Genomic DNA, 13,667 nt, shown 5'->3' on the forward strand with positions numbered 1-13,667 from the left:
ACCCAGAGAGCATTGCACATTGAAACTGGATCAAACAGACACATAAAGAGTTTATAATCCATTGTGATAATCAAACTCATAGTTTTATGTTCAGACAAAACACAGATCTGATCAATCAATTCAGGAGCACACAGACAATAAATCTGCTTTACTGGTGCAAAAGCACAGACATTTCAACAGACATGCTGCTTTTTCAGCATCAAACCACCACTGATTGAGTTTATGTAGATTTTAATTCATTGATGCTTTCTCAGTCTTTGAAAGCTTCATAAAAAAAAAGAATAATGTACCAATTGTACTTTAAAAGACTCATCGTCTGCACTCTGTGTGTTATGGGAATCTTTTTTTATAAACATCCTTTTCCAAGAAACTCATGTCGACTGTCATAATTGTGTGATGTGTTCTTGGTTTTGCATTTTGAATGTAGAACTACAGGTACTGTGCTGCATAAACATGTACACTTAAAAACGTAATTAATACAAAATGAGGCTTTAATTAACTATTCATCGAAATCTGGAGTAGTTAAAACAGAGTAGAAGATTAAAAATGGAGGAAGAGAGAGAAGAAGGAGAAAAAAGCTTCACTGTGACCAACTGCTGCAAACAAATGTTTCTCTATGTAATGCGGAACGAAAAGCTGGTTCACGTCCCATCCCGGAAGTTCACAGTCTGACATCTGGTGGAAACTCAAAATACTGGTAGTATCAAAGTACTAGTGATGGGAAGTTCGGATCATTTTACTGACTGGGTTTTTTGAATCTCGTTCAGCAAAATGAACGAATGTTTTTTCGAGTCATTTCGTTAATTTTGAACGACTCGAAAGGTATTATAGTGATGTGTCCTTCACGAAAATCTTTCCCATGACTCGAGAACATCGGGTCGACTCGGGGAGTGATTCATTCATTTTGTGTTGACCGCGCATGCGCAACATCGCATAAGATTAGTACACCTTTCTGTTCGTTTTTGAACGTGATCAATATGTGCATAAGTAGATGGGGAATTAACATGTAACATTTTAATTACATTCTGCTGAAGTGAATGAAATTACTCGAAAGACTCCACACATCGAGAGTAGGCACTGGAATCGTTTTTAACCACGTAGTGAGCACCCCGCCTTAGTTAACGATCTTTGCTGAGAACAGGAAAACAACCCAGCAGCGACTTCCGGTTGCTCCTCCGCCTCCAGTCAGCTGTCTCACGTTTGTATACAAACAGATCCGTCTGCAGGTCTTTGCTCCATACTCTGTGCAATTCTAGCTCCTCCACGATGGAAGAAAACAACGACGGCGACATCATCGAGCACCACATCGAGGAGGACATGGAGAAGAAGACGAGGAGCCAGGCAGCGTCCCCCTCGTTCCTGGAGAGCGTCAGTTCCCCCGATAGAGATTGTCTCAGCAGCACCCAGTCCTCCCACAGACTGCTGGCCTACAGCGATGCCCTCATCTCCATCATCGCCACTGTCATGGTAAGACACACAAAACACTTCATGCATTGCCGGTTACTCAGCAGCGTTCTGGTGTTTGGACTGCAGAGACCAAGATGAGTCAGGCTTCAACTACAAATCACTATGGAGTCAGTACAAGTGGAGGCTTATGCAGAATGCTCCCTGTCATTGTGCTGTTACTGTATGCATGTAATGTAATAATGGATTATTATCACGAACTCATTCATATGTGAGCAGCATTTTTATAGTGCAGCTCGTAGAGGTGGAGCTGATTTCAGATCAGATGATAGGAAACTCACAGCAGCAGCTGATGCATAGTATTGAACTTAAAAAACACTCGAATAAGCATTATTAGCATCAATGATATATAAAGTGAATCATGACAAAAACAGTAATGGATACTATACACCAAACAAAAACTATAAAGGGAGGAGACAAGTTGTAATACATATAAAGCACAGGAACAAGTTTTCAAACCGGCAAAAAGAACAAGAGGTTTTACACATTTCATGGAGTCTAAGGACTAGTAGTCGATCCTGTTTTCAGCTACACAGTGACTACAGAGGGAGTACATGTGTGTAGCAGTCAGGAAACGTCTAGAGATTAAACCACACCATGATTCAAAGCACTGAATTTGTCTTGTGTTGGAGGAAGGATTCAGTTGAAAGTCTCAGTTGTTTACAGATGTGCAGCATCATTACTTCATGTATTTCTCCTCATACTGTTTCATGTTCTCACAGATTTTACCTGTTGCACATACTAAAGTGGAAGATAATGAGGTAATGTTTCACTTCTATCATAAATAAGAAATGGAAAACCTCAATTTTCTTACTGAAAATCCTCAATACAAACGTCAGTAAGAGTACGGATAAAATGCATGAGGACTACTCAGTAGTATTACAGTGATACTGTCATGTATTACTTACCGTAACCAGGGTTTAATGTGTTTCTCTGCGCTGAAGGAGCTGAGGGAAATCATGCAGGTCCTGTTGACAACAAAGATTGGTGTTTACTTAATGACATTCCTCATTGTGACTGTTGCCTGGGCTGCACATATCAGGTCAGTTATTATCACCACCATCATCATCATCATCATCATCATCATCATCATCACAACAGCTGTTTTCATGTTTGTTAACGGTCCAACTTTAGTTGTGGCAAATTATTGTCATTTTTTATTACCAGATTTACTTCCAGTGGAATTTTAGCTTCCATTACAAAAGCTAAAAAGGTTTTTAAGCTTTGAAACCTACAAGTACAATGGGAGTAATATATCCAGGTTTGTACACAGTCACATAAATTAAAGTTAATTTTCTAGAAGAATGCATCATAACTCTAGCATAGATCATTTGTAATATAATATGTAACTAGGTAAAGTAATTTTCTGTTCAGAGTCCCTTTGTAAAGAAGAGAATCATGTTTTTAGGGCTTGGCTTGTGTGTGTACTTATAGCAGTGTACTTGTGAATGAAACCTGCTTTCTGCTTGTGAAGTTCTGCGTTCGTTTCCTTTTCAGGCCTGCATGATGCTGATAACCTTTCTGCCGTACACAGTGAGTATGAGCTCAGGGGCAGAGTCAGTCACACTGTTTGTTAATGTTTATATCATCTCTAATGTTCACGCTGTCTTTTCTCTGCAGTTCTCTCTGATGGCAACTTTCCCTGAGAACATTCTCGGGATTTTACTCTTTTGTGGTTGTGTGATGGTGATCGGCGTCATTCAGGTGAGGCGCAAAGTTTTACTCTCATCCATTTGGGGAGAGTCTGTCACTGTGAAATGTACATCTTCTCAAAGCATCAAAATACCCAGTGGTGGAAAGTAACTAAGTACATGTACTCAAGTACTGTACCCAAGTATTTTCATTTTGTGGTACTTCATATCTTAACTTCACTACATTTTAGAAGCAAATATTGTACTTTTTACAATATCACTTTTATTTTATAATTTTAGTTACTAGTTACTTTTCAGAACCAGTTTAATAAAAATAATAACTGTATAATCATAAGACTTTATTGGTCTTTGGTGGAAACATCAAGAGATACCCAACAGTACTTCAAATTATAAGCATATAAACTAGTTAAAACTAGCTCCCTCCTTACCGGCTGCACCATTAAATGTGATGAACACAGTAATGCACCAGTAATTATATTCCAATAATATGATTTATATTAATGTTAATGTGCAGCCATTCTACATTCTGGGTACTTTTACTTTTAGTACTTTGAGGATGTTTTGATGCTAATACTTTTGTTCTTTTACTTAGATAACATTTTGAATGTAGGACTTTTACACTTTTAACAGAGTATTTTTACACTACTACTTTTACTTAAGGGATCTGAGTACTTCTTCCACCACTGCTAATACCACCCAGTGTTGATATCAATTCACTTTCTTTCCTCACTCCACTTTCATCTAAGATGGTATCTTCTAGCTTCTGACTGGCTGAACACACCTGAGCCGGGTAATCAGCAGCAGGTCAGGCAGGGATAGTTGGAAAAGAAGCAGGACAGCGGCCCTCGAGGACTGGAATTGACCACCCCTGGTCTAAATGAATCTACCCCACCTAGTCACAGTAACTGTCACATCCCTCCAAACACAGGCCGAGGTGGAGGTGTGACAGCGATCTTTGACTCAAGCCAGTTAATCAACCCTAGACCTCAACATAGTTATAACTCATTTGAAAGTCTCAGCCTGAGTCTCTTGCACTCATCAGATGATGTATAGTTTCAGTAACACCGATTCCATGACATCAGTTATTCTTTGACAGTTTCATGGTTGCTGGGCCACACATAATGATGTCTGAGGGGTCAACTTGAAATAGGGCAGGTGAGACAGTTTGTCATCCTGACAATGGGAGCAGCACAGGTGTTGACAGGCAGAAAAAATGAATTTACATTTACAATTTATGTATTGCCACAAAATGGATATTTCAGAAACAACTGATTTGGTAAAATAAGCTTTAAGATTATATTTAGGTTTGTTTTTTTGCTTTGATTTCATGTTAGGTGCTTTGTTGGAGAAAGTTTGGTAAATTGGTCTGTAAAGTCAAAGGACCTTTGTGTCTAAATGTTGTGTCTAAATGTACACAACTTAGAAGCTATTTGTTATGAATGTGATGCTGGGAGTTCAGTTCAAAATAAAAACTGAGCCAACCTCCAGTGTGAGAAGCTTAGACAAACCTTCATCAGCCTTTTTGCTCTGAGAGAGGCAAATGACAGATCCCACTTTCTTTTCTGCATCTCTCGCTTTCTCTCCCTGTCTCTTTTCATCTTGCTGTCTCCAGAGAGAAGGTGTGTGTTGACTATGGCGACATCTGGACAGAGGAAGCCTGAGGCTCCCAATGTGACACACAAATGCTATGTTCACACTACATGCTGAAGTGACTAAAATGAATTTTTTTCCCCATCAAGTGACTCAGAGCTGACTTTTTCAGATGGGATTTGGGCCACTTGCACGTGTGCTTCTAGATCCGATTCATATGCTATATGCCATAAGTGAGAGATTAGGAGTACAACAGCATTCAGAACAGAGCTGGATACATGTCACTTACATACATGAATGTGAACAATGAACAGAAAAAGATCAGATCTGACCAAAAGATCAGAATTGATGAATAAGGCTTATAATGGGAACATGGTGCAAGTTCCCACATATTTCTGAAGTACACCCTAGTCTCAGCCCCTGAGGATGCAATCTACAAGAGAGAAAGAGAAAAAATGGCCAGGTTCTGCCAAGCAATGTCAGATAGGATGGAGTACTGAGTCAGGTAAGGAGAGACGCTATGCAACTTGTCCTGATGCATACAGTGCATATTCAAACACTCAAGATCCTCATTGGAGGGATTAAGTTAGTAGAAATCTGGTCAGCATGCTGTAACAGTGCTATATTAACCTGGCATTAAACACACTGCAGTTTATAAAAGACACAATAAGGGGATGCCACCAGAGATAGTAATGTCCTCAACAGGATGAACCTACAATGAGGCTGTGCCAGCAATATGAAAATAAAAGCATTAGTGTGCAGAGAAAGCCCAAAGCAGCAATAACAACCAGTATAAGACTACCAGCAAATTAGCAGTACTGTCAGTAACACAGGAATCTGTGATGATGCAGCAAAGGTGGGTTGCCTGGGTGACAGTTGTGGTGCCAGGGTCTGTATTGCCTTCTGTAGTGCAGGCAAGGATACAGACTGCACTGTGGAGGATCGAATCCTTAGTATGATTGATGCTAGATGTTATCCTCTACTGATTTCTTGGGCAGTTCTCTTAACATTGACAAGTGCTTTTCTGTTTGCAGTGGTGGAGGTTAAAGTGCAGCACATCCGATTTGATGACACACTGGTAAAAGTTCTCAAGGAGCTTTTGCAGGAATGGGGCTCTCTTCAGTCACACGAGGAAATAAATTCTTCCTGTGAAGTATTTTCAACAAGAGAGAATGTGCTGAGAGCCCTAAACAGAGAAACTTGAGACTAGGGTCCCACTCCACCTTGTGGATGATGCAAATGAGATGTATGGCTCTGGCAAGATTTTGGGATTGTTAGCAGGCAGTGATAGTAGCCTCCAAGTGGGTAGAAGCATTCTTTAGAAACATGCTTGTAATATATTATTGTTTTTGGAGACACTACTGGTCAAATAATCAATCCTCTGCTTATGATGTTGTAAACTCACAATGACTGTAACTTTGTAACACCAGTTTATGTTTGGTGCTGTAGTAGTGAGGCTGTTGCAGGTTGTTAGTGCTAACAAGTTGCTAACAAGTGGCTAAATGAGACCACAGAGGCTGTCTGAGATTTTACACATCATCACAGAGACCCATCTACTCACTAGTGCCCCTTTACAGCCTTGTTATTTTTAAATTTGTGCACTTGTAAACTATTGTAACTGACACAGCCCAGATTACCAGCTAATCAGGTCACGCTAAGAGGAAAGGATTTTGTAGAAGAAGTGCGTGCTAGAAATCAAATTACAAGTTGGAAGCTGTGGTGGTGATGCTGAACTCATGGGACCGTGATGTAGTTTGTTTACAACCTAACAACAGGCTATAAAAAGATCATAAAAGTGGTGTTCATTGTGATGCCTATTTTATTTGGGACTCAATCTTAAACTGAATATGCCCCTTGGAATTCAAATAAAAATACTCTGTGGAGTTTTTTTTTTATAAAGAATATTTACATTCAGTGGTACACACAGTAAAACACCTCGAGATTTATCAAAACTAAATGTTGAATGTGCTTCCTTCCTCATTAATGGCATATATGATTACATTAATCAGTAGAGAAAAAAAGTATGTGATACTATGTTTGGCCAGCTACTCTGGGGCACTTCGTGTTCATTTGTATTGCTGAATGGCAGGAGCCCCGTTGAACTACAGCAATGTAATTTGTGGAGCACATGAGCGGTGACAGGATAATAACAGTTGCTGAGACTGAAGATGCCCATGGATGAGAGGACAGGAAGATGCTGTTGATCTATGTGGAGACTTAATGCCATAGTAAATGCTAGTCCTTCATATCATTGATCTGTCGTAGCATTTGGAGTCATCTGGCTCTATTATCCTGCCAGTGCAATTTCTGAGTTGCATTATTCACAGTCTTTATGCAATTTTCCCAGGGCACATGTTTACTTTCTGTTGTGCATTGGTGTGTTTGGTTTCCAGCCATGAATGAATGTGCTTACACTGAAGTGGGAAGAGAGGTGCAGTTGAGGCCCTGTGTATGCTGATTAGGCAAGACAGTGTAGTTTTGGTCCTCTGTTTTCTAGTGATAGTGATAACTATAACACCTGCTCAGATCACCTCTCATTGCTGTCACAGGTGTATTTGCAATTTTCCTGACAAGTGCGTGAGCTGGGAAGCACGAGATCAGGTACAAACATGTATTTTAATGGCCACACCAACTTAAAATTAACCTTTAAATCCACAACCGATCTGCTGGAATTCACTCTGGATAATAAATTTTGTATCATGAAATGTGTGATGATTTCAAAAGGCCATTTTTAACCCTTAGTAGTTCCTTTAAAAAAATCACACATATGTACCTAAAGGCAAATTAGTAACCCCTTATAAAAACAGCTCCAAAAATGTCATAAATTCATATTTTTTTCCACTTTAAACTGACCAATCTTTAAAAACTACTTGTTCCTGAAATATACATATCAAATATGAATTATATTTCTGGAATTTTTAACCCTTTATAGGCCAGTATGTTTTCATAACTCCATATTTTTATATGGGAACAATATGGAAAATTAGAATAATTTCCAAAAAAATACATTTCAACCAGTATTTGTTTATTATTATTATTAGGCCCTGGGATAGGTCAATGATTGGCAGCAACATTGATTTTGAAGCATTTTTTTTTTTTGGCAGAGGCAGATTTTAAGTGCCTAATGGCAAAAAGTGTCCACTTACAAAAACAGCTCTAAAAATGTCATAAATTCATATTACCCTGTTCTGTTCTAAAAATAAATTAAAAAAAATACAAGATTAGTTTGAACCAGAACATTTATTTACAAGAACAAAGGACAAGGAACACTAAAAAACATAAACTTTGAATCACTCTGTGTATTAGCTCAAGCAGAGGCTGCAAATAGAAATGGAGTGGTTCTTGCAGCTAAACCTGTGGCACTTACAGCAGGTGCCTACAACCCTCTTTTTTGTGCACAAGTGGCACTGCCGTCTGCTCTTGACTTTGCTCCTCTGACTGCCTGCTAGAATGTACCTCAGCATCTGGTCATTTGGGGGAGACCACAAAAGCGTTCTATCTGTCCATGCAGCACCTATTGCATCAGCCTCGCTCCTGCTGCTATCTTCAGACTATCACTCTTAGCTCTCTGTCTGCAAGACTACATCCAAAGCTTTATAAACTACTATTTCTCTGAAGCTTCTTCCGGTTCTTTTAAACCAGGAACTCTCAATGAGACGAAGTAGACTGCTTTAGATTTTATAAAAAAATAACCGTGCTGGTTTATTCAGAGGATCACAGGTAAAATTTACATTACACGTCCAGATCTTTCTCTCACCCTCTACCTGCGCGCAGGCAGCAGAAAAAGATCAAGAAGCCTGGACCAACAAACCTATATAATCTTAATCATTTTTTGGGCTAGCCCATGCTACTCGGGGCGTCAAAACCGTGACGTCACCTGATAAGCCAGCTTTGCAGCTGGCTATAACGTTAGCCAAAACATGAGGAAAAGTCAAGGTGTGTGACTGTTGTTTTCGTGGTGTGTATCTAAAACAATTTGACATAACCTTACACATTAAGACAAATATTAAGACTAGCATTACAGTTGACACTAACAGCTCTTTTCCTGTAACCTTGACCTGCCTGCAGTCTGCACTGCAAGCACAGTTAACAGCCTGAGCTAGTCAATCTGTCTCCACTAACATTTCTAGACAACAAATCTCTGAATATCTATCTAACTAGGAAATAACCTAACAGCTTCTTGCGTCCTAAATCTTCTTACCATTTCACCTGTCCATACTCCCGCCAAACAAAGTCGAATTTTGTTTGGGTTCTTGCTTCTCATCTTGAATTGTTTATAAAATAGATTGCAGGCTTGTAAGAGAAAGCCCTTATGAAATCCGACACGTGCATGCGCTTACGTACACGAACACGCATGGACCGTCACATGTGCGCATGCACGGACGGACACGTGCATGCAGGCATGGATGGACACAGACACAACTCATGGCGTGCGCATGAGCAAATCTGAGCAGAAAAGGAGAGGAGACAGATGAGCCGAGAGGAGTAAGCCATGCATGAATGTGGTTGGTTTCGATTCAGATCTTTAATTATAAAACACAGAATATGGCTTTCTAAGACAAAAAAAACCTATGAAGTTGACACAGACACACCCATGTGGTTGTTTTTTCGTAGCTATAACTACGCGAGCGCACGTACGAACGCGCGCACAGACAATTATGTAAATGCAAACAGAGCACACACACAAATCATATTGATATAACACAATAATGATGCACACTTTATCATTTTCAGTCTTTTTGCAAGTCACCGTTGCAAAAACTGGGAAAATAGTGAAATTTGGATGAATTTGCATGCATGTTTTCGAAATGTTCGCACGTCACCATCTGATGGTCAACTACTAAAATTGCATTTTGAGACCCTCTAGTTTAAAATGGTGTATTGCTTCAGGGCATTGAAATATGACATGATATGATGTATTTGGCATCAAAAAAAGCATTTTAAATGGTTTTCAATGGTGAGTAACAGTAACCTAGGTACATATGTGTGAGTATTTTTTTTATTTATTTCAGCCATTTTAGGCAAATTTATGGAAGTGATAATTTTTCAGTTTTTAAAAAATAAATAACCCAACTTAAAATGAACCTTTAAATCCACAACCGATCTGCTGGAATTCACTCTGGATAATTAATTTTGTATCATGAAATGTGTGATGATTTGAAAAGGCCATTTTTAAATTAGTGTGGCTATAAATATGAATATGATTAAACAGTGCTGGTGTGTGTCAGGACACACAAGGATACAGCCAGAGATGACCTGAAGTCGGTGTTTGGGAATCCAAATCTACGTTAAAAAATTACACATACTAACACAAGATAAACAGGGTAACAAACACCTCGCAGACGTCTCGATTAATCCTGTTATGCAGGAGGTAAAGTCAGTCCAGGCTCACTGTGCACCACTGCCACTGCTAAGTTATAGTGTAGTGGTTAAAACAAACAAGCTACAGTTAATACAATACAATATGTAATAGAATACAGTGTGTGTGTAGATGACATGTAGTTACTATATGCAGTAGTCAGTTAATAACTAATTTCTGCAAGCCCTCTGTACTATGTCAGCTCACTGGGTAAATAGTTTGTGTGTGCTGAAGTAAGAACATTTTGGGTTCATGGGCTGTTTGTTTAACCCATTGGGTCATCTTGATCTGGAGATGACCTGTTAACTAGGTTCGGGAATTGGCAGGGGAGCCAAAAGTGAACAGTGTACAAAAGGAGACAGTATGGTGCTGCAGCAGGGGTAGTGTAGTGTAGTGTAGTGTGTGCATGCAGAAGAAGGACGTTTGAGTGAGACCCTGGCCAGGGGGACGTGATGGACTTGACTGTGCTTATGACCTAAAAGAGACTGACTGACTCTGTGACAATCTTCTTGTCTACCGTAATACTGCATTGATTTCCTGCAGGAAAGGTGACTCTGTCCCCTATCATTCAGACTGCTGATTATCTTTCACAATTGTTGAACTGTTTAGTATTATTGTAATATTAAATGATCATTGGCATAGTGATTCGTCTGTGAAATAATTTAGCTCGCATCAGGTCCTAGCAACCACAAGTTTCTTCAAATGAACAATAACAACCTTGTTGAAACCTAAACTGCATAATCTAATAACTTGTCTTTAATATAATAAAAATGCTGAAGTCATATTATTCTGACATTTCTGTATAATACTATGTAAGTGCAACAACTGTTTTATGAGACAAAGGCAGATAGTTTTATGTACTGCTCTTAAAAAGATTTTCTTTTCACTGCTCATCAAATGACACCACAAAGAGTCATCTCTGCCTCAGCGCACTGTGCAGTAGTAAGTAGGTGGTAATGAGTCTATAAGTGTTTAAAAACTAGCAAGATAGTCTTTTCCCACTAGTTTTACTTTGCACTTCAGCATTTTGCATGGTGCTCAATTGTTGTTTTGTGTATGATGCACAAACTCCATCCATGGATTCCAGTTTCCCTAACAGGAAGAGGAACAGAGCTACTACATGAAGCATCTGTATCAAAAAAAAGTCATCATAAGAATGATATATAATCATAATCTCTGAGCTTCATCGGTTGCCTGGGAACCAATATCCTGCATTAAGATTCTGAACACATATCCAAAAGCTACTTTTACTAAGACGAGTGTCTTAGTACTGTATAATCTGTGTAAATCCTGATTAACCTGATAAGAAGAAAATCCCAGCCAGTATCTGACATAAAGCCAGGACCACTTTCTGCAGTAAGACTCAACTTGGCGACGTTTCCACTGTCACCTGTTCAGGGCTGTCATGACCCGTCGTCTGTGCCAGGATCGTCTGCTGACACCGAGGCAGTTGGGACTGGGACATGCTTAGCCTCCCCTTCATCCCAGCTGCTAGCACCATCTTTGCTGACACTCATATTTGTTTTCTGCAACCAAATTACTTCCTAATATCCATCACATCGAAACTCCAGCAAAATTATTCAAATTTCAGCTTCACACCACATTGACAGGTCACAGGAACTGGATACAAAATGAATAATCAGTGTCATCACATCAAAACCAATGCATAGATTTCTTTTTACTTTGTAAATACTGTGTTGCATAAAAGAATGTTCTGATTTGGGAGTTGTTTAGCTTTTATGAATAAAATGTGGCATAAAATTTAAATTGTGTTTCCTACGATCATGAACAGCTGACAGTGAAGACAGGTTCTTACTTTCAGACAGTTTTTATTGTGTGTTTATATCTACAATGCAAATCAGTTTCCCTCTGGGGTAATAACGTTAATCAAGTTAATCAACATCCACTAATCAGTGATTAGTGATAATGTTCTAAGAAACACAGCAAAGCACCAGAAAAAAAGTAGCAAACATGGATGTAAACAAAAGGTTTTTTGAACAAAAACTTTAGCACTAGACTACCTTAAAAGTAGTGTGTAAACAGGCTTCGACAGCACCTCTCCATATCAACTTTTAGAACAGATTTTAACAGAAAAAAGTTTTGAACAAGTTGCATTCAGTAGCTTTAAATAAAGGATTTGAATACTGGGAAAATCTCACACTGTTGCTACCCTACTTCTCCCCGGTGTGGACCTTCTTGTGGACCTTCTTGTGGACCTGCAAGTTCCACTTCCGTGTGAAACTTTTTCCACAAGTGTTGCAAGGAAACGGCTTTTCACCGTTGTGGGTTCTTAAATGAGCAGTCAATTCTGACCTCTTTCTGAATCCTTTCCCACAGGTTTTGCAAGCATATGGCTTCTCATCTGTGTGGACCTTCTTGTGGACCTGCAAGGTCCCCTTCTGTGTGAAACCTTTGCCTCTGGCCCGGTTTGCAATTTATTTAAAAAAAAACCCTTGTTTAAATTAGTTTAATAATAGAAATGGTGTAATATGTTATATGATGATACTGTGAAAACACAATATTTTCTAGGACAGTTATCATACTGGGAAAATCTCACACTGTTGCTACCCTACTTCTCACCTGTGTGGACCTTCATGTGGACCCGCAAGGCCCCGCTCTGTGTGAAACTTTTTCCACAAGTGCTGCAAGGAAACAGCCTTTCACCTGTGTGGGTTCTTAAATGGGCAGACAAGGTTGACCTCCATCTGAATCCTTTCCTACAGATGTTGCAAACATGCGGCTTCATACCTGTGTGGATTTTCATGTGGACCCACAATGTGCTGCTGAATGTGAAACGTTTCCCACAAATGCTGCAAGGAAACGGCCTTTCACCTGTGTGGATTCTTAAATGAGCAGTCTCTAGCCAAATGTGAGCTCTGACTGAATCCTTTTCCACAGGTGTTGCAAAGATGCAGCTTCTCACCTGTGTGGATTTTCATGTGGACCCACAAAGTGCTGCTGAATGTGAAACTTTTCCCACAAGTTTTGCAAGAAAATGGCCTTTCACCTGTGTGGATTCTTAAATGATTAATCAATTCTGACCTCTGCTTGAATCCTTTCCCACAGGTGTTGCAAAGATGCGGCTTCTCACCTGTGTGGATTCTCTTATGGATAATTAAGGTACTACTACGACCAAAACTCTTCCCACATGTTTCACAAGAATATGGCTTCTCACCTGTGTGGATTCTAAAATGTTGGTTCAATATGGATTTGCGCTTAAATTCTTTCCCACAAGTTTTGCAAATAAATGGTCTCTCACCTGTGTGGATTCTTAAATGATCAGTCAAATGTGAGATATTCCTGAATCCTTTCCCACAGGTGTTGCAAAGATGCGGCTTCTCACCTGTGTGGATTCTAAAATGTTGGTTGAATATGGACTTGCGCTTAAATTCTTTCCCACAGGTGTCACATATGAAGTGCTTGTTACCTGTGGTAGGATCAGAGTCAGTCTGTGACATGGGAGAGTTGTCCACATTGCTACTGTGATTGGTTGAGCCTGAGTCTACATGATGGTTTCCTCTCTGATACTGGCTCTCAGCTACAGGAGAGCTGTGAAAGAGGAGCTGCTGGTCACTGTCTGGGTCTGGGTCTGGTTCCCTGTC

The 13,667-nt window shown here is 39.6% G+C and overlaps 3 protein-coding genes across 10 annotated transcripts in view; 1 reads left to right on the forward strand and 2 right to left on the reverse strand.

The window, feature by feature from the left end:
• LOC109957303 (endosomal/lysomomal potassium channel TMEM175-like) overlaps positions 1-11,863 on the forward strand; it is a 13,781-nt gene extending 1,918 nt beyond the window's left edge. For 3 of the 7 annotated variants that reach the window (XR_002274530.1, XR_002274529.1, XR_002274531.1), the window contains exons 2-7: positions 1,257-1,467; positions 2,187-2,225; positions 2,409-2,506; positions 2,962-2,997; positions 3,085-3,168; positions 4,729-8,380. Coding sequence is in view for 3 of the 7 variants with exons in the window: in XM_020595072.1 (XP_020450728.1) it covers positions 1,267-1,467; positions 2,187-2,225; positions 2,409-2,506; positions 2,962-2,971 (348 nt within the window). In the remaining 4 variants the exon portion in view is untranslated. Of the gene's footprint in view, positions 1-389; positions 1,468-2,186; positions 2,226-2,408; positions 2,507-2,961; positions 2,998-3,084; positions 3,169-3,862; positions 3,901-4,728; positions 8,394-11,463 lie in introns of those variants that run through there. The other 4 variants (XR_002274528.1, XM_020595072.1, XM_020595073.1 and 1 more) reach the window with 4 other exon arrangements.
• Positions 1-13,667, reverse strand: part of LOC109957295 (zinc finger protein 501-like) — a 28,201-nt gene that overhangs the window by 13,511 nt on the left and 1,023 nt on the right. The window contains exon 1 of one of the 2 annotated variants that reach the window (XM_020595056.1): positions 2,373-2,416. The exons of the other annotated variant lie outside the window; for it this stretch is intronic. The gene's annotated coding sequence lies outside the window, so the exon portion shown is untranslated. Of the gene's footprint in view, positions 1-2,372; positions 2,417-13,667 lie in introns of those variants that run through there. 2 annotated transcript variants of the gene reach the window in all.
• LOC109957366 (gastrula zinc finger protein XlCGF26.1-like) lies at positions 11,906-13,655 on the reverse strand. Its single transcript, XM_020595200.1, is given in 3 exon segments — positions 11,906-12,483; positions 12,639-12,922; positions 12,924-13,655. Coding segments are annotated over 3 exon segments (1,131 nt in total). The 5' UTR covers positions 13,524-13,655; the 3' UTR covers positions 11,906-12,236.

The sequence above is a fragment of the Monopterus albus genome, unplaced genomic scaffold (assembly GCF_001952655.1).
Source record: "Monopterus albus unplaced genomic scaffold, M_albus_1.0 scaffold26.1, whole genome shotgun sequence".
NCBI lineage: Eukaryota > Metazoa > Chordata > Actinopteri > Synbranchiformes > Synbranchidae > Monopterus > Monopterus albus.